Source organism: Saccopteryx leptura, chromosome 2 (genome assembly GCF_036850995.1).
Source record: "Saccopteryx leptura isolate mSacLep1 chromosome 2, mSacLep1_pri_phased_curated, whole genome shotgun sequence".
NCBI classification, from domain to species: Eukaryota; Metazoa; Chordata; class Mammalia; order Chiroptera; family Emballonuridae; genus Saccopteryx; species Saccopteryx leptura.
The window spans coordinates 332,434,574-332,447,779 of record NC_089504.1 but is presented as its reverse complement, the minus strand read 5'-3'; the positions used below and the strand labels follow the sequence as shown (position 1 = coordinate 332,447,779).

Sequence of the window (13,206 nt, the reverse complement as noted above, 5' to 3'; positions counted from 1 at the left end):
CCATCAACATGCTCCTCTCGGCTATCTTTGGTCAGAGCTCAGAGTGGCATGGAGACAGTTCAGGTTCACGTTGGAGTCTGGGAGACTACCACAGCATGGGCCCTTCAGCTTTAGTACCTTTTCTGGCCGACGCCTTCTAACAGATATCAGTCTACAGCAGCGGTTCTCAACCTGTGGGTCGCGACCCCAGTGGGGTCGCCTAAAGCCATTGGAAAATACATAATGCATATCAGGTGTTTACATTCCAAATCATAACTGTAGCAAAATTACAGTTATGAAGTAGCCACCAAAATTATTTTTTGGTTTGGGGTCACCGCAACATGAGGAACTGTATTGTGGGGTCACAGCATTAGAAAGGTTGAGAACCACTGATATACAGGATTATCACCTCAAACCACCTTTTGGGGAGTTCCTTGCAGGGAACCCCTTTTATGTTAATTACTGAAATGTTATATCAAACCATTTTTTAATATGTTCTTATTTACGTTAACTTACAAAGTTATGACATCAGGTTACTTCTTATCTAGGTATAACTTCACACACACACTAACTGGGCCCTGCTTGAAAGTCAGAGTCTGTTTATCACATCTGCACACACTATATTAATTCCTATCCAGATGGCATCACTTTATTTAATTTTAATATATCTTAATTACTTGTATATATCTTCCATTTTTTTATATTTCTATATATTTAATTACTATAACATTATATTACTACAACAGGGGTGGAGAAGCAGATGGTCGCTTCTTCTGTGTGCCCTGACTGGGTATTGAACCTGGGACATCCACACACTGAGCTGATGCTCTACTGATGAGCCAACCAGCCAGGGCCTGAATAACTTTTTTTAAAATTGATTTTAGAGAGGAAGGAAGGGAGAGAGCGAGAGAAACATTGATTTGTTCTGCTTATTTATGCATTCATTAGTTGATTCTTGTATGTGCCCTGACCACATATACAACTTTGGTGTATCAGGATGATGTTCTAACCAACTGAGCTACTTGGCCAGGGCTGAAAAGCTTTTTTTCTTTTATAAATAGCTTTTTATTATATACTTTGTCCCTGTTTTTTTGTGGAGGGGAAGTCATTTTTGTTTCTTCTTTCTTTTTTTACAGAGTCAGAGAGAGGGGTAGATAGGGACAGACAGACAGGAACAGAGAAAGATGAGAAACATCAATCATCAGTTTTTCATTTTGACACCTTAGTTGTTCATTGATTGCTTTCTCATATGTGTCTTGACTGTGGGGCTACAGCAGACCGAGTAACCCCTTGCTCAAGCCAACAACCTTGGGTCCAAGCTAGTGAGCTTTGCTCAAACCAAATGAGCCTGTGCTCAAGCTGGCAACCTTGGGGGTCTCAAACCTGGATCCTCCGCATCCCAGTCCAACACTCTATCCACTGCGCCACCACCTGGTAAGGCCAGTATCCCAGATTTAAAAAGACCCGCCCCCCCGCCTGACCAGGCACATATGAGAAAGCAATCAATCAACAACTAAGGTGCCACAACAAAAAATTGATGCTTCTCTTCTCTCTTCGTTCCTGTCTGTCTGTCCCTATCTATCCCTCTCTCTGACTCTGTCTGTCATAAATAAATAAATCTGGGATACTGATTCTTTATTAGCTGTTTCAAATATTTTATCCCACTTTATCATAGTCTATGGTATGGAATTAAATAGTTCATCTGCAGTTTATTTTCATGTAGGTATGAAGGAGGAATTTAGTTTAATTTTTTCCAAATGGATAATACATATCATGGAGGACCTATAGGCCCCGTAAAGAATTTAGGTTTTATTCTGAGTGTGATTGAAAGCTGTGGGGTTTTGAGCTGGGTGGTGGTATGATCTAAGTTAAAAAGTTTCTAAAAGATTTTTTTGAGGCCCTGGACGGTTGGCTCAGTGGTAGAGCGTCGGCCTGGCGTGTGGGAGACCCGGGTTCGATTCCTGGCCAGGGCACATAGGAGAAGCGCCCATTTGCTTCTCCACCCCCCCCCTTTCCTCTCTGTCTCTCTCTTCCCCTCCCGCAGCCGAGGCTCCATTGGAGCAAAGATGGCCTGGGCGCTGGGGATGGCTCCTTGGCCTCTGCCCCAGGCGCTGGAGTGGCTCTGGTCACAGCAGAGCGACGCCCCAGAGGGGCAGAGCATCGCCCCCTGGTGGGCGTGCCGGGTGGATCCCAGTCGGGCGCATGTGGGAGTCTGTCTGACTGTCTCTCCCCGTTTCCAGCTTCAGAAAAATACAAAAAAACAAAAACAAAACAAAAACAAAAACAAAAAAAAGATTTTTTTGATAGTTATGTGGAGAATGGTTGGTGGCAGAAGTAGATATAGAGAGACTGGTATTTCATTTATCTAATTTATTCTGAGTGTGTCATCTTTTCCATTGATCTGTTTGTCTATTCTGTGTCAGTGCCGTAAAGGTTTTATGTCCTTTTTTTCTCTTTTTTGGTACTAGGTTTATCGAGGTATAATTGACATATAATACACTCATCCATTTAAAGTATAAAAAGGTTTTTAGTATGTTTATTTATGCAGCTATTATCACATTTAATATTTCATCCCCCCCCCCAGGTAAACCCTGAACCCTCTAGCTATCATCCAGATTCCCCATTCTTCCCAGTCTGCAGCAGTCACTAATCTACTTTCTGTTGTATAGATTTTATTATCCTGGGCATTTCATATCAGTGAAATCATATAACGTGGTCTGTTGGGACTAGCCTCTACTCACTTAGCATAATGTTTTCAAGGTTCATCTATGTTGTAACATGTTTTTCATTCCTTTTTTATGGCCACATGATATTCCATTGTATGGATATGTCCCATTTTGTTTATGCATTTGTTTGGACATTGGGTTGTTTCCACATTTTTGCTATTAGGAATACTATTAGAGACATTTTTGCCTGACCAGACGGTTGTGTGAGTGGATAGAGCTTTGGCCTACAATGCAGAGGACCCAGGTTTGAAAACCCGAGGTCACTGGCTTGAGCACAGGCTCATCCAGCACGGGGTTGCTGGCTTGAGCATGAGATCATAGATATGACCCCAGGTTACTGGCTTGAGCGCAAGGTCACTGACTCAGCTGGAGCCCCTCAGTCAAGGCACATATGAGAAAGCAATCAATGAACAACTAAGGTGCCGCAACAAAGAATTGATGCTTCTCATCTCTTTCCCTTCTTGTCTGTTCCTGTCTGTCTCACTTTCTCTCTTTCTCTCACTAAAAAAAGATTATAGACATTTTTATACAATTTTTTGTATAATCTGTCTTATCTAGCAGTAGAATTGTGTTGCAACTGGTAATTTTATGATTAATTTTTTGAGGGCCCACCAGACTGTCTTCCAAAGAGTCTACATCAATTTACATTCCTACTAGCAATGCATGAGTTGTTCTAGTTTCTCCCCTCCTCACCAAAACAGATAATTATATTTGCCATAATGTTTTCAGTTGAAGTGTCATCTGTAGAATATTTTAATAACTTATAGATGATGTCTTCCTTTACTCCCCCCCTCAATTTTCTTAGCAGTTCCATGTTTATTCTTCCATATGAATTCTAGAGTTAGTCAAAAAAGACAGAGTTGCATTAAATTTACATAGGTTTTTTTTTAAAGCTTAGTGGGTTTTTTAAAATTTTTTATTTATTTACTTTTTTAGATTTTATTTATTCATTTTTATTAAAGAGAGAGGGGGGAGAGAGAGAGATGGAGAGAGAGAGAACAGGGGGAGGAGCAGGAAGCATCAACTCCCATATGTGCCTTGACCAGGCAAGCCCAGGGTTTTGAACCGGCGACCTCAGCATTCCAGGTCGACGCTTTATCCACTGCGCCACCATAGGTCAGGCCAAATTTATATAGTTTTTGATAGTCTTTTTATTCAAGAATGTGGTATATGAATCCCATATGTTCCATCAGGTAGCTTCAAATTATCACCTGATATTCAGTCTTGTTTTGTCTTATTCCTTTCACATTTATTCCTCTCTATAATTTTGAAGCAAATTTCACATATATTATTCTATAAATATATTAGTATAAATCTTTGAAACACACCAGGTTTTTTTAAAAACAAACAATTTTCATCCTTGGTTAGGTGGCTCAGTTGGTTAGAGTGTCGTTGCAATATGACAAGGCTGCGAGTTCAATACCTGGTCAGGACTCATACAAGCATCAAGCAATGAATGCATAAATAACCAGAACAACAGATCTATGTTTCTTTTTCTCTCTCACTCTAAAATCAGTAAATAAAATTTAAAACACAGAAACTGATCTAAACTAACAATTAGGGAGTGTCTCTTGAAGAAGTAATATTTGAGATGAAAGCCAAAAAATAAGTATTAGATGATTCAGGATAAGAGAAGGCCATCCCAATCAGAGCGGCGTACACGAGGCCCTGTATCTGGAGAGCAGAGATCCTTGGGGAACTGGTGTGAGATGAGCTGGGGAGACATTAGCCAGGCAGGCCATGCAGAGCCTGTAGGCCATGCGAAGGGTTTTTATTTTTTGGTCTTTGGCCCTTGGGAAGTAATTGCAGGGTTTTAATTTTAATCATAGTTAAAATTAGGTAAAAAAAAAAACTATGTATTTATATTTTTAGATACTAATTACATCTAAATTTTTGTTTTTTCTATTACAATTATATTTGATAATATATTTAAAAACTCCATGGTCATATTGGTGTTCACCAGGGAAGATAATTTAGATAAGTGTTATGTTTCTGAAAACAGATCATCTCTTACTGTGCCACATGATCTTGTATTTAATAATCTAAATTCTTACCATGTCATTTGCTCCTTGAAGATATGGTATGTAGTAAGGACATTGCATTTTAATTAAGGAACTAGATGGGAAATAAAAATCCTGCAATCATAGAAGGCCTTGATAATGATACAGTGAAAGATTAAGGGAAATATTTATGTAGGAATTGCTATCATATATTTCTCGAGTAATTCAGTAATGAAAACCAGCTGACAAAGGGAAATAGTTCCATCAAAATGATTATTGGGGGAAAGCTTTTTAAGTAGCTTGTCATTTGAAGGGCTTCAGAATTTATTTTTTTCTAACTTGTTTCTATTTCTTTGACTTTGTAGGAGAGTAGTTATTTTGATGGAGTTAGACGTTTTGAAATCAGCTGAAGCAGTTGGACTAAAGATTGGCAATCCAGTGCCCTATAATGAAGGTAAAGTGCTTGTAGCACTCAAATGAATACCTCTTTATAGTTCGTGAATTCTGCCTTTTAGATTTAGTTTGGTTTGGTAGTCCTAATAAAACTGGTGATTTGGGGGTCTAGGAACCGAGTCCTCCTTTCAGTTTTGTTTTTTTTCAGAACTGAAGAAATGATGGTTAGATGCCACAAAGTAAAAACCTCTGCTTTTTCTCTTTACTCAACACTCAGACTTCTGGCATTTCTGTGACTTACATGATGTAGGGAGGGTTTTCACACACTAAACAGTTCTCAGATTCTCTGTAGACACCTGCTGAGAGTCCTACAGTTCAGTTCAGTTCTGACACTGCCTGCAGGACTTGGCATCAGACCCCCCAGGCTAAGGGCTCCATCCCGCAGAGCTGCTTACCCCAAAATATTTTTATTTTTTTTATTTTTTCTGAAGTGAGAAGCAGGGAGACAGAGAGACAGACTCCCGCATGTGCCAAACTGGGATCCACCCGGCATGCCCAACAGGGGGCGATGCTCTGCTCCTCTGGGGCATTGCTCGATACCAGCCAGAGCCATTCTAGCGCCTGAGGCTGAGGCCATGGAGCCATCCTCAGCGCCCAGGCCAACTTTGCTCCAGTGGAGCCTTGGCTGCGGGAGGGGAAGAGAGAGATAGAGAGAAAGGAGAGGGGGAAGGGTGGAGAAGCAGATGGGCGCTTCTCCTGCATGCCCTGGCAGGGAATTGAACCTGGGACCTCCACACACAGGGCCAACGCTCTACCACTGAGCCAACCGGCCAGGGCCTCCCTCAAAATATTTACATTGGACAAATTCGAGCTTGAGAGATAGATGACTGATGCTTCCTCTGCTGCTGTTTTCCCAGAATCCTCTCAAGTTATTATCTCTTGATAATGATTTTTATTTTCTTGTGAAAATATATAGGAAAACAATTAAATTATAAAAATTTATTTACTTTAAACAAGGGAGACAATAATTGTTCTAGAAGAAGGCAAAGAATCTTCAATTATTGGCCACACTAAAGGAGAAAACTTGTCCGCTTTGCCACCGAGTCAAATAAAAACACGTGAAGTATGGTGCCTCTCCTGGCCGCCTTTGTGGGGAAGGGTGGAGTAAATACCAGGTTCTTGCTATGGGTAGCCAAGGGCCCCTGGGGGAGCTTTTGGGGATCTGGGGGCTTTTGGGGATCAGAGGAGGTGGTCGTGCCAGTGAAAGCCGGAAAATTCCAGGTGACAGGCTCACACGTGGCTGCGGAGAAAGAAGCCAGTGGCTCTGAGCAGTGCCGGGACCTGTGAGTGGGTGGCCTAAGTCCCCCCATTATCGCACAAGAATGAGATCAGAAACTCCATTTGCCTTGTTCACATGTATCTGTTGGTATTTAGACAAAACAAGGGCCTGTGATGCTTCCTTGGTGTGCTCTACCTGCCCCGTGTATGTGTGTGCGGACCACCTGGACCTTCTGCCTTCCCCTGATGGGAGGGAGGATGACGTGCTGGATGTGGCTCCCCTCCTCCGGGAGAACTCGTGGCTGGGCTGCTAGATCATGCTGACACCAGGCTGGAAGGGGCTGAATTCACCCTGCTCAAGACCACCAGCAACTCTGTGTGGACTGCCATATCCCCAGGCCGTGCTGACATAGGCAGCTGCCCATCCCAGACACCCATGGCCCTAGGGCCAGGACTGGAGGAATAGCCAACTTTTCAGCCTGGCCCAGCGCATGGACAGGCCCAAGAGGGATGTCAGAAGTGCTGAGAAGGCCAGATACTTAAGAGAGATCTCATACATGCACCAGGCCTCTAAGAATTTGGTGTAGATAGGGTTAGAATCTAACTGTAGAGTGATATTGAAACCATCTTACGGGGGAAAAGAAAACCCAAAAAATACATGAAGAATGAAAAGAAACCACTAAAATTGGTTGCCTAACGGGGGCAGCCATAGATAGGAACAGTGGGAGGAAACGAGCAGGAGTAAGATTTCTCTAAATATATAATTTTGTAGTTTTAACTTGAAACATATAACTGTATTATGTATTCAACAAGTAATGTTTATTTAAAAAGTTGTCGCGAGGTCCCTGGCTTGAGTGTGGGATCATAGTGTGGTCGCTGACCTGAGCAAGGGGTCACTGGCTCAGCTGGAGCTCCCCAGTCAAGGCACATATGAGAATGTAATCAAATGAACAACTAAGGTGCCACAACGAAGAATTGGTGCTTCTCATCTCCCTTCCTGTCTGTTCCTGTCTGTCCCTGTCTGTGTGTCTCTTTCGCTAAAATAAATAAATAAATAAATAAATAAATAAATAAATAAATAAATAAATAAGCAAGCAAGCAAGCAAGCAAGCAAGCAGGCAAGCAAGCTGTCTGGTTGTCTTAATTATATTTAAATTTTTAACAATTATACAAGTTTTAATGAACAAATAAGTACAAAAAAGGCAGGATGCCACACTATCTTGCCTCTTTTTTTTTTTTTTTAAGATTTTATTTATTGATTTTATAGAGGGGAGGAGTGAGAAGTATCAACTCATAGTTGCTTCACTTTAGTTGTTCACTGCTTGCTTGTTGTATGTGCTTTGACCGGGCAAGCCCAGGGTTTCAAACTGGTGACCTCAGCATTCCAGGTTGACACTTTATCTACTGCACCACCACAGGATAGACTGTCTTGCCTCTGTTTTATTCTACTTTTTAAAAATACTCTCAGCCTAAATGGTTATAGAGTGTTCTCTTGTGTGGCTGCTTTGTAATTTAGCTCTTTTTTGATGAATACTTGAGTTGTTTACACACTGTTAAAATACTACTGCAGTGAATAACTTTATATACATGCAGCTATATGGGCAAAAGGGGTTTGATTGCCAGAAATGAGATTGCTGGATCAGTGGGTAAATGCATCTGTGATAAAAATGTAGGTAGGTAGGTATGGTTGGAGTTCCTTCCACAGAACGATAATCATTTTGTATTCCCACCAGCAGTGCATGAAAATACTGGCTTTTTCACAGTGTGTGAAGCTCTGTGAACATTAATAGAGTATGAATTTTTACCAATCTGATGGATGAAAATTCGTCTTTGTGTAGTTAAGTTGTATTCTGAGCAAGGTGGGCATCCCTTTAAGCATTTAAGGGCCTTTTATTCTTTGTGAACTGACTATTGTATTGTTCATTTGGTTTTTTGGTTGTTTGTCTTTTTTTTTTTTTCAATTTCTAAGTTCTTTAAAAAGTAGAGGGATTGATCCATTTTCTCTAATTTGAGTTACAGAGGTTTTGGGGGTTTTTTTTTAAAGAGAGAGACAGGAAGGGAGATGAGAAGCATCAACTGTAATTGCTTCACTGTAGTTGTTCATTGATTGCTTCTCTTACATGCCTTGATGGGGGCTCAAGCCAGTGACCTTGGGATCATGTCGATGACCCCATGCTCAAGTTGGTGACCTGGGGGGTTTCGAATCTGGGACCTCAACATTCCAGGTCAGTGCTCTATCTACTGTGCCACCACAAATCAGGCATGACTTTGGGGTTTTAAGCCATAGTTGGAAAGGTCTTCTTTACAGTTAAGGCATTCACCCATAGTTTATTCTAGTACTTGTGTGATTTTATTTTTTACATTTAAATTATTTGTGCAGCTTTTGTCTTACCGTTGTAGTTTCTTGATTTGTGATGTTTGGGGCTTCACTTTCACATAATTGGGAATTTGAGTTTTCTCAGTCTCCTAGGAGTCTGTATGTAGGGTATTTGGGTACGGTGTGGGTATGTATTCTCTATGCTGCTCTGTGCTTTAAATTGGAGACAGAAAGCTGGAGCTTATTCAGGTAAAGTTCTAGAGTATTACATTGGAATGCCACATTTGTTTTGCAGCAGTGAAGTTTTGTTAAAATGAGCACATTGGTTCATCTTATTCTCTGCTTTTAGAAAGGAGAGCTGAGACAAAGCAATGCTTAGCATCTCTGAAATCTTTGGATGCTGTAGAGGCGAGGGAGAGATGATGGTGCCCTACTTAATCACCTTTGGCCAGATTTCTAATTTTTTTTTATGTTGTACTTCATTGAATGGTTGTTTGGACATTTTGTGTGTCGGGGCAAAAGTATTTGAAATAAAGATAAAGGGTTAAAAGATAAATACTGCTTGGGGTTAGAAAAATGAAACTGTGGGCCTGACCAGGCAGTGGAGCAGTGGATAGAGCATTGGACTGGGACGTGGAGGACTCAGGTTCGAAACCCCGAGGTCACTGGTTTGAGCATGGGCTCATCTGGCTTGAGCGGAAGTTCACCAGCTTGAGTGAAGGGTCACTGGCTTGAGCGTGGGATCATAGACATGACCCCATGGTTGCTGGCTTGAGTCCAAAAGGTCACTGGCTTGAGCAAGGGGTTACTTGATCTGCTGTAGCCCCCCAGTCAAGGCACATATGAGAAGCAGTCAATGAACTATTAAGGAGCCACAACAAAGAATTGAGGTTTCTCATCTCTCTCCCTTCCTGTCCGTCTGTCCCTATCTGTCCCTCTCTTTGACTCTGTCTCTGTCAAAAATAAAAAAAAATAAAAAGGAAACATGGAACTGTGAGAAAAACTTATTTGTCTCTGTATCCAGTTCCAGTGGTTCTTCCCTTTCTTCAGGTTCTGTTCAGTGGCAGGGAGATGAGAGATTTTACTGTTCAGGGTATTTGCTATCGAATTTCATTGTAACTGCATCAATAACACATTGTTGCTTAGAAATAGCTTTGTTACAGTGACTACTAACTTACAGGGGTATTTCCCAGAAATGTTTTCTAATTGTTTATTACAATTAGAGAGTTTATTATAATTAGTCTTATCAGAGCAAGGAAGCTCTGTTATTAGTGGGTAGAGAACTAAGGTTTGGTTTGTATCCTCCCAGCACTTAACCCAGAATCTGGGGCATATTGAGTGCCAGTTAAATTAATCGACTAAATCCAGCCCTGTATTAGGTAGAGGAATTCCAAAATGTGCATTGAAATTGGCCTATGGTACTAGTACTATATCAAATAAAGATACTTACAGAATTTTCAAAAAGGTGAAACTTCTAACACAATTCTCGTTTCATACAATACTGGATTGGATTATTTTAAATCCCCCATACTAACCACTATATATTTTTGTCAGTACGTGTATTAGTTCTATGTACCTACATTATCTCTAACCATAATATTTTACTTAAACTTAAGTTTCTTACATGATACTTAGTGGTATTACTCATTATTAGTTGAAATTATTTTCTGCCTATTCTGTCTGTCTTCTTCCAATAGGAAATGAGAACTATTGGTTAGAACTATCTCCTTTATATTCTTTGTAGCTGTTGTTAAGAAAGCACTTGCTGGTAGAAATTGAGTTTTTGTCACTCTGTGTACTCCATCCTATGTTACCTAATTTTTATTAGCTGGTGGCTCACTTACCATTGTAATGATAATAAAAACGATAGGTGTGAGTGCATGTAACTTGAGGAGCTAGAGTCTGCTTTTAAATAGCCCATATCCTATTTTCCTCCTGGGTCAGAGCCAGGGATGTGAAACTTGCATAGAGCAAGAAAGAGAGTCTAAGAATTATGACCTTGACCCTTCTGCTGAAATGGTTTGATACGCAGGTGTCACAAAACAGAAGATTCTCAGAAGTTGGGTCTATGCATTTCTACTTTGGGGTATGATTTTAAGTTTTAGAAAGGTTTTTATTTAGCTATAGACTAATTTCTTACAGGTCTTGTGGTCAGCGGCCATGTTGCAGTGCATTGCATTGGAGGGCAATTGCTACTATTTAAAATGCACCAGGACTCTTACCATCCATTTAACTTTGAGACTGTCCCCTGTGTCCTGTGCCAGATTTTCAAATGCAGTCCAAAGCAGGAGTTGATGATTGCTCTGATAAGTGGATTAGTCACTTTTCTTAGCTACCAGACATTAGGGTTATTAGTTATATTCTATGTAATTGAAGTTTTGGCTGCCAGAATTGGTTGCTTACAATTAAAAATTAACCACATAGTGAAGCAAATGGATCTAGTCAGACAAACCCGGGTTTAAGATGATGTTTTGCTTCTTCTCCAGCTATGTGACTTTGAGCAAGTTACTTGACCCCTGTCCCCCAGTTTTCTTATCTGTTTAATGGGTGTAATAATTATCTATATCACAAGGTTGAAGATTAAATAGAATATGTCAATCTTGTACCTAGTGCATAGTAAGCACATAAAAAGTGGTATCTATTATTAATGTCAATTTCATTGAATCTAAGAATCCAATGATTATAAGACTCTACCATTATATTATGTACTACTGAAAGGAAATTATAACATTAATTTTAATTCATGTTAAATGTCAAAAAATATTAATCTTAGAATAAGTAAATTTTGTGTGTGTGTGTGTGTGTGTGTGTGTGTGTGTGACAGACAGAGAGAGGGACAGACAGATGGGAAGGGAGAGAGATGAGAAGCATCAATTCTTCCTTGTGGCACTTTAGTTCATTGATTGCTTTCTCGTATGTGCCTTGACTGGGAGGGCTATAGCAGAGCGAGTGACCCCTTGCTTAAACCAGCGACCCTGTGTTCAAACTGGATGAGCCCACGCTCAAGCTGGTGACCTTGGGGTTTCGAACCTGCATCCTCTGTTTCCCAGTCAGAAGCTCTATCCACTGCACCACCACCTGGTCAGGCAGTAGATAATTTGTTTTAAAATTGTGACCCTGGCCAGAGGGCTCAGTTGGTTAGAGCATCATCCCATAGCACAGAGTTTATGAGTTTAATCCCCAGTCAGGGCCCATACAGGAACAGATCAATATTTCTGTCTTTCTCTATTCATCTCTCACTAAAATCAATAAATTGAAAATTTTTAAAAATTTGTGGTAAAATACACATAACAAAGTTTATACCTGACCCTTTTTTAAGTGTACAGTTTAGTGGCATTTACATACATTCACGTTGTTAGGTCACCATCACCACTTCAGAACTCTTTGATCATCCCATACGGAAACTGCACCCATGAAACAGTAACTCCCCATAACCACTATTTCGCCTTCTGTCTCTGAAATTGACTACTGTAGGTACCTCAAAGGTTAATTGCATTTAGGTAGAAATTAAAGGTAAGAGATCAGCATGAGCCTGACCTGGTGGTGACACACTGGATAGAGTGTCAATCTGGGACACTGAAGACCCAGGTTCGAAACCCCAAGGTCGCAGGCTTGAGTGTGGGATCATAGACATGACCAACCATGTGGTCACTGGCTTGAGCAAGGGGTCAGTGGCTCAGCTGGAGGCCCCCCATTCCCTGATCAAGTCATATAGGAAAAAGCAATCAGTAAACAACTAAGGTGTCGCAACTATGACTTCATGCTTCTCATCTCTCTCCCTTCCTGTCTGTTTGTCCCTCTCTCACACACAAAAAAAGAGTTAGCATGATGCCATGACCATGTCCTGTGTAACAAGCTGTTTGAAGAGGCAAGCATGGTAATGAGAAAAGGACTTCAGAGTTTGTATAGTTGAGACAGTGGAAGAGAGTGAGGAGCGAGGGTGGGGCAGAGCAGGGGTTTGTGTATTTTTATGACTGTTTAAGTCTTTTCATTCTTTCAGGTATGTTTTATGAAGCAGGAAAAAATACAATTTTTCCCAACCATTACTCCCTAATGCTGTTTACCAAGCAACTCATGTTTTTCCTGCTGATTTTAAAAAAGGTTCACTGTAGAATTTCAGAATGTTTCTTCACAAGACACATGATCAAAGAAGAGCAATTCTCCCATTCAGTTTCTTTGACACTTTGTAAATTCAGAGATAGTGAAAAAGCTAACGTGAACATAAGAATTCATTTTCAAGAATCAGTGCTCTTTTTTTCCCTATGTAAATAAGGCCTCAATTTTTCTCTCCCTGGGAACTAAAGAAATCAACAATTCTGTTTAACCTTTTCAATTTTATGCTATATTAATCTTACTTACTCTAATGGCACAGTTAGCTCTCATTTAGTCGTACCGATTAAGACTAAAACCGGCAGAAGGCAGTGACATCAGAGTGTAATGTGCCCATTTGAGTTAGAGCCTGGGAAACCCAGAGGGAACAAACCTGGGGGTTGAAGAAGGCAGAGACAGGGTG

General features: G+C 40.6%; 1 protein-coding gene and 1 pseudogene across 1 annotated transcript in view; both read left to right on the top strand.

Moving 5' to 3' along the window:
• RPA1 (replication protein A1) overlaps positions 1–13,206 on the top strand; it is a 73,326-nt gene that overhangs the window by 35,946 nt on the left and 24,174 nt on the right. Inside the window, exon 5 of the mRNA XM_066363504.1 lies at positions 5,071–5,159. Within this exon, the coding sequence (XP_066219601.1) occupies positions 5,071–5,159 (89 nt within the window). The remainder of the gene's footprint in view (positions 1–5,070; positions 5,160–13,206) is intronic.
• LOC136394285 (ferredoxin-2, mitochondrial-like) lies at positions 6,224–6,784 on the top strand (annotated as a pseudogene).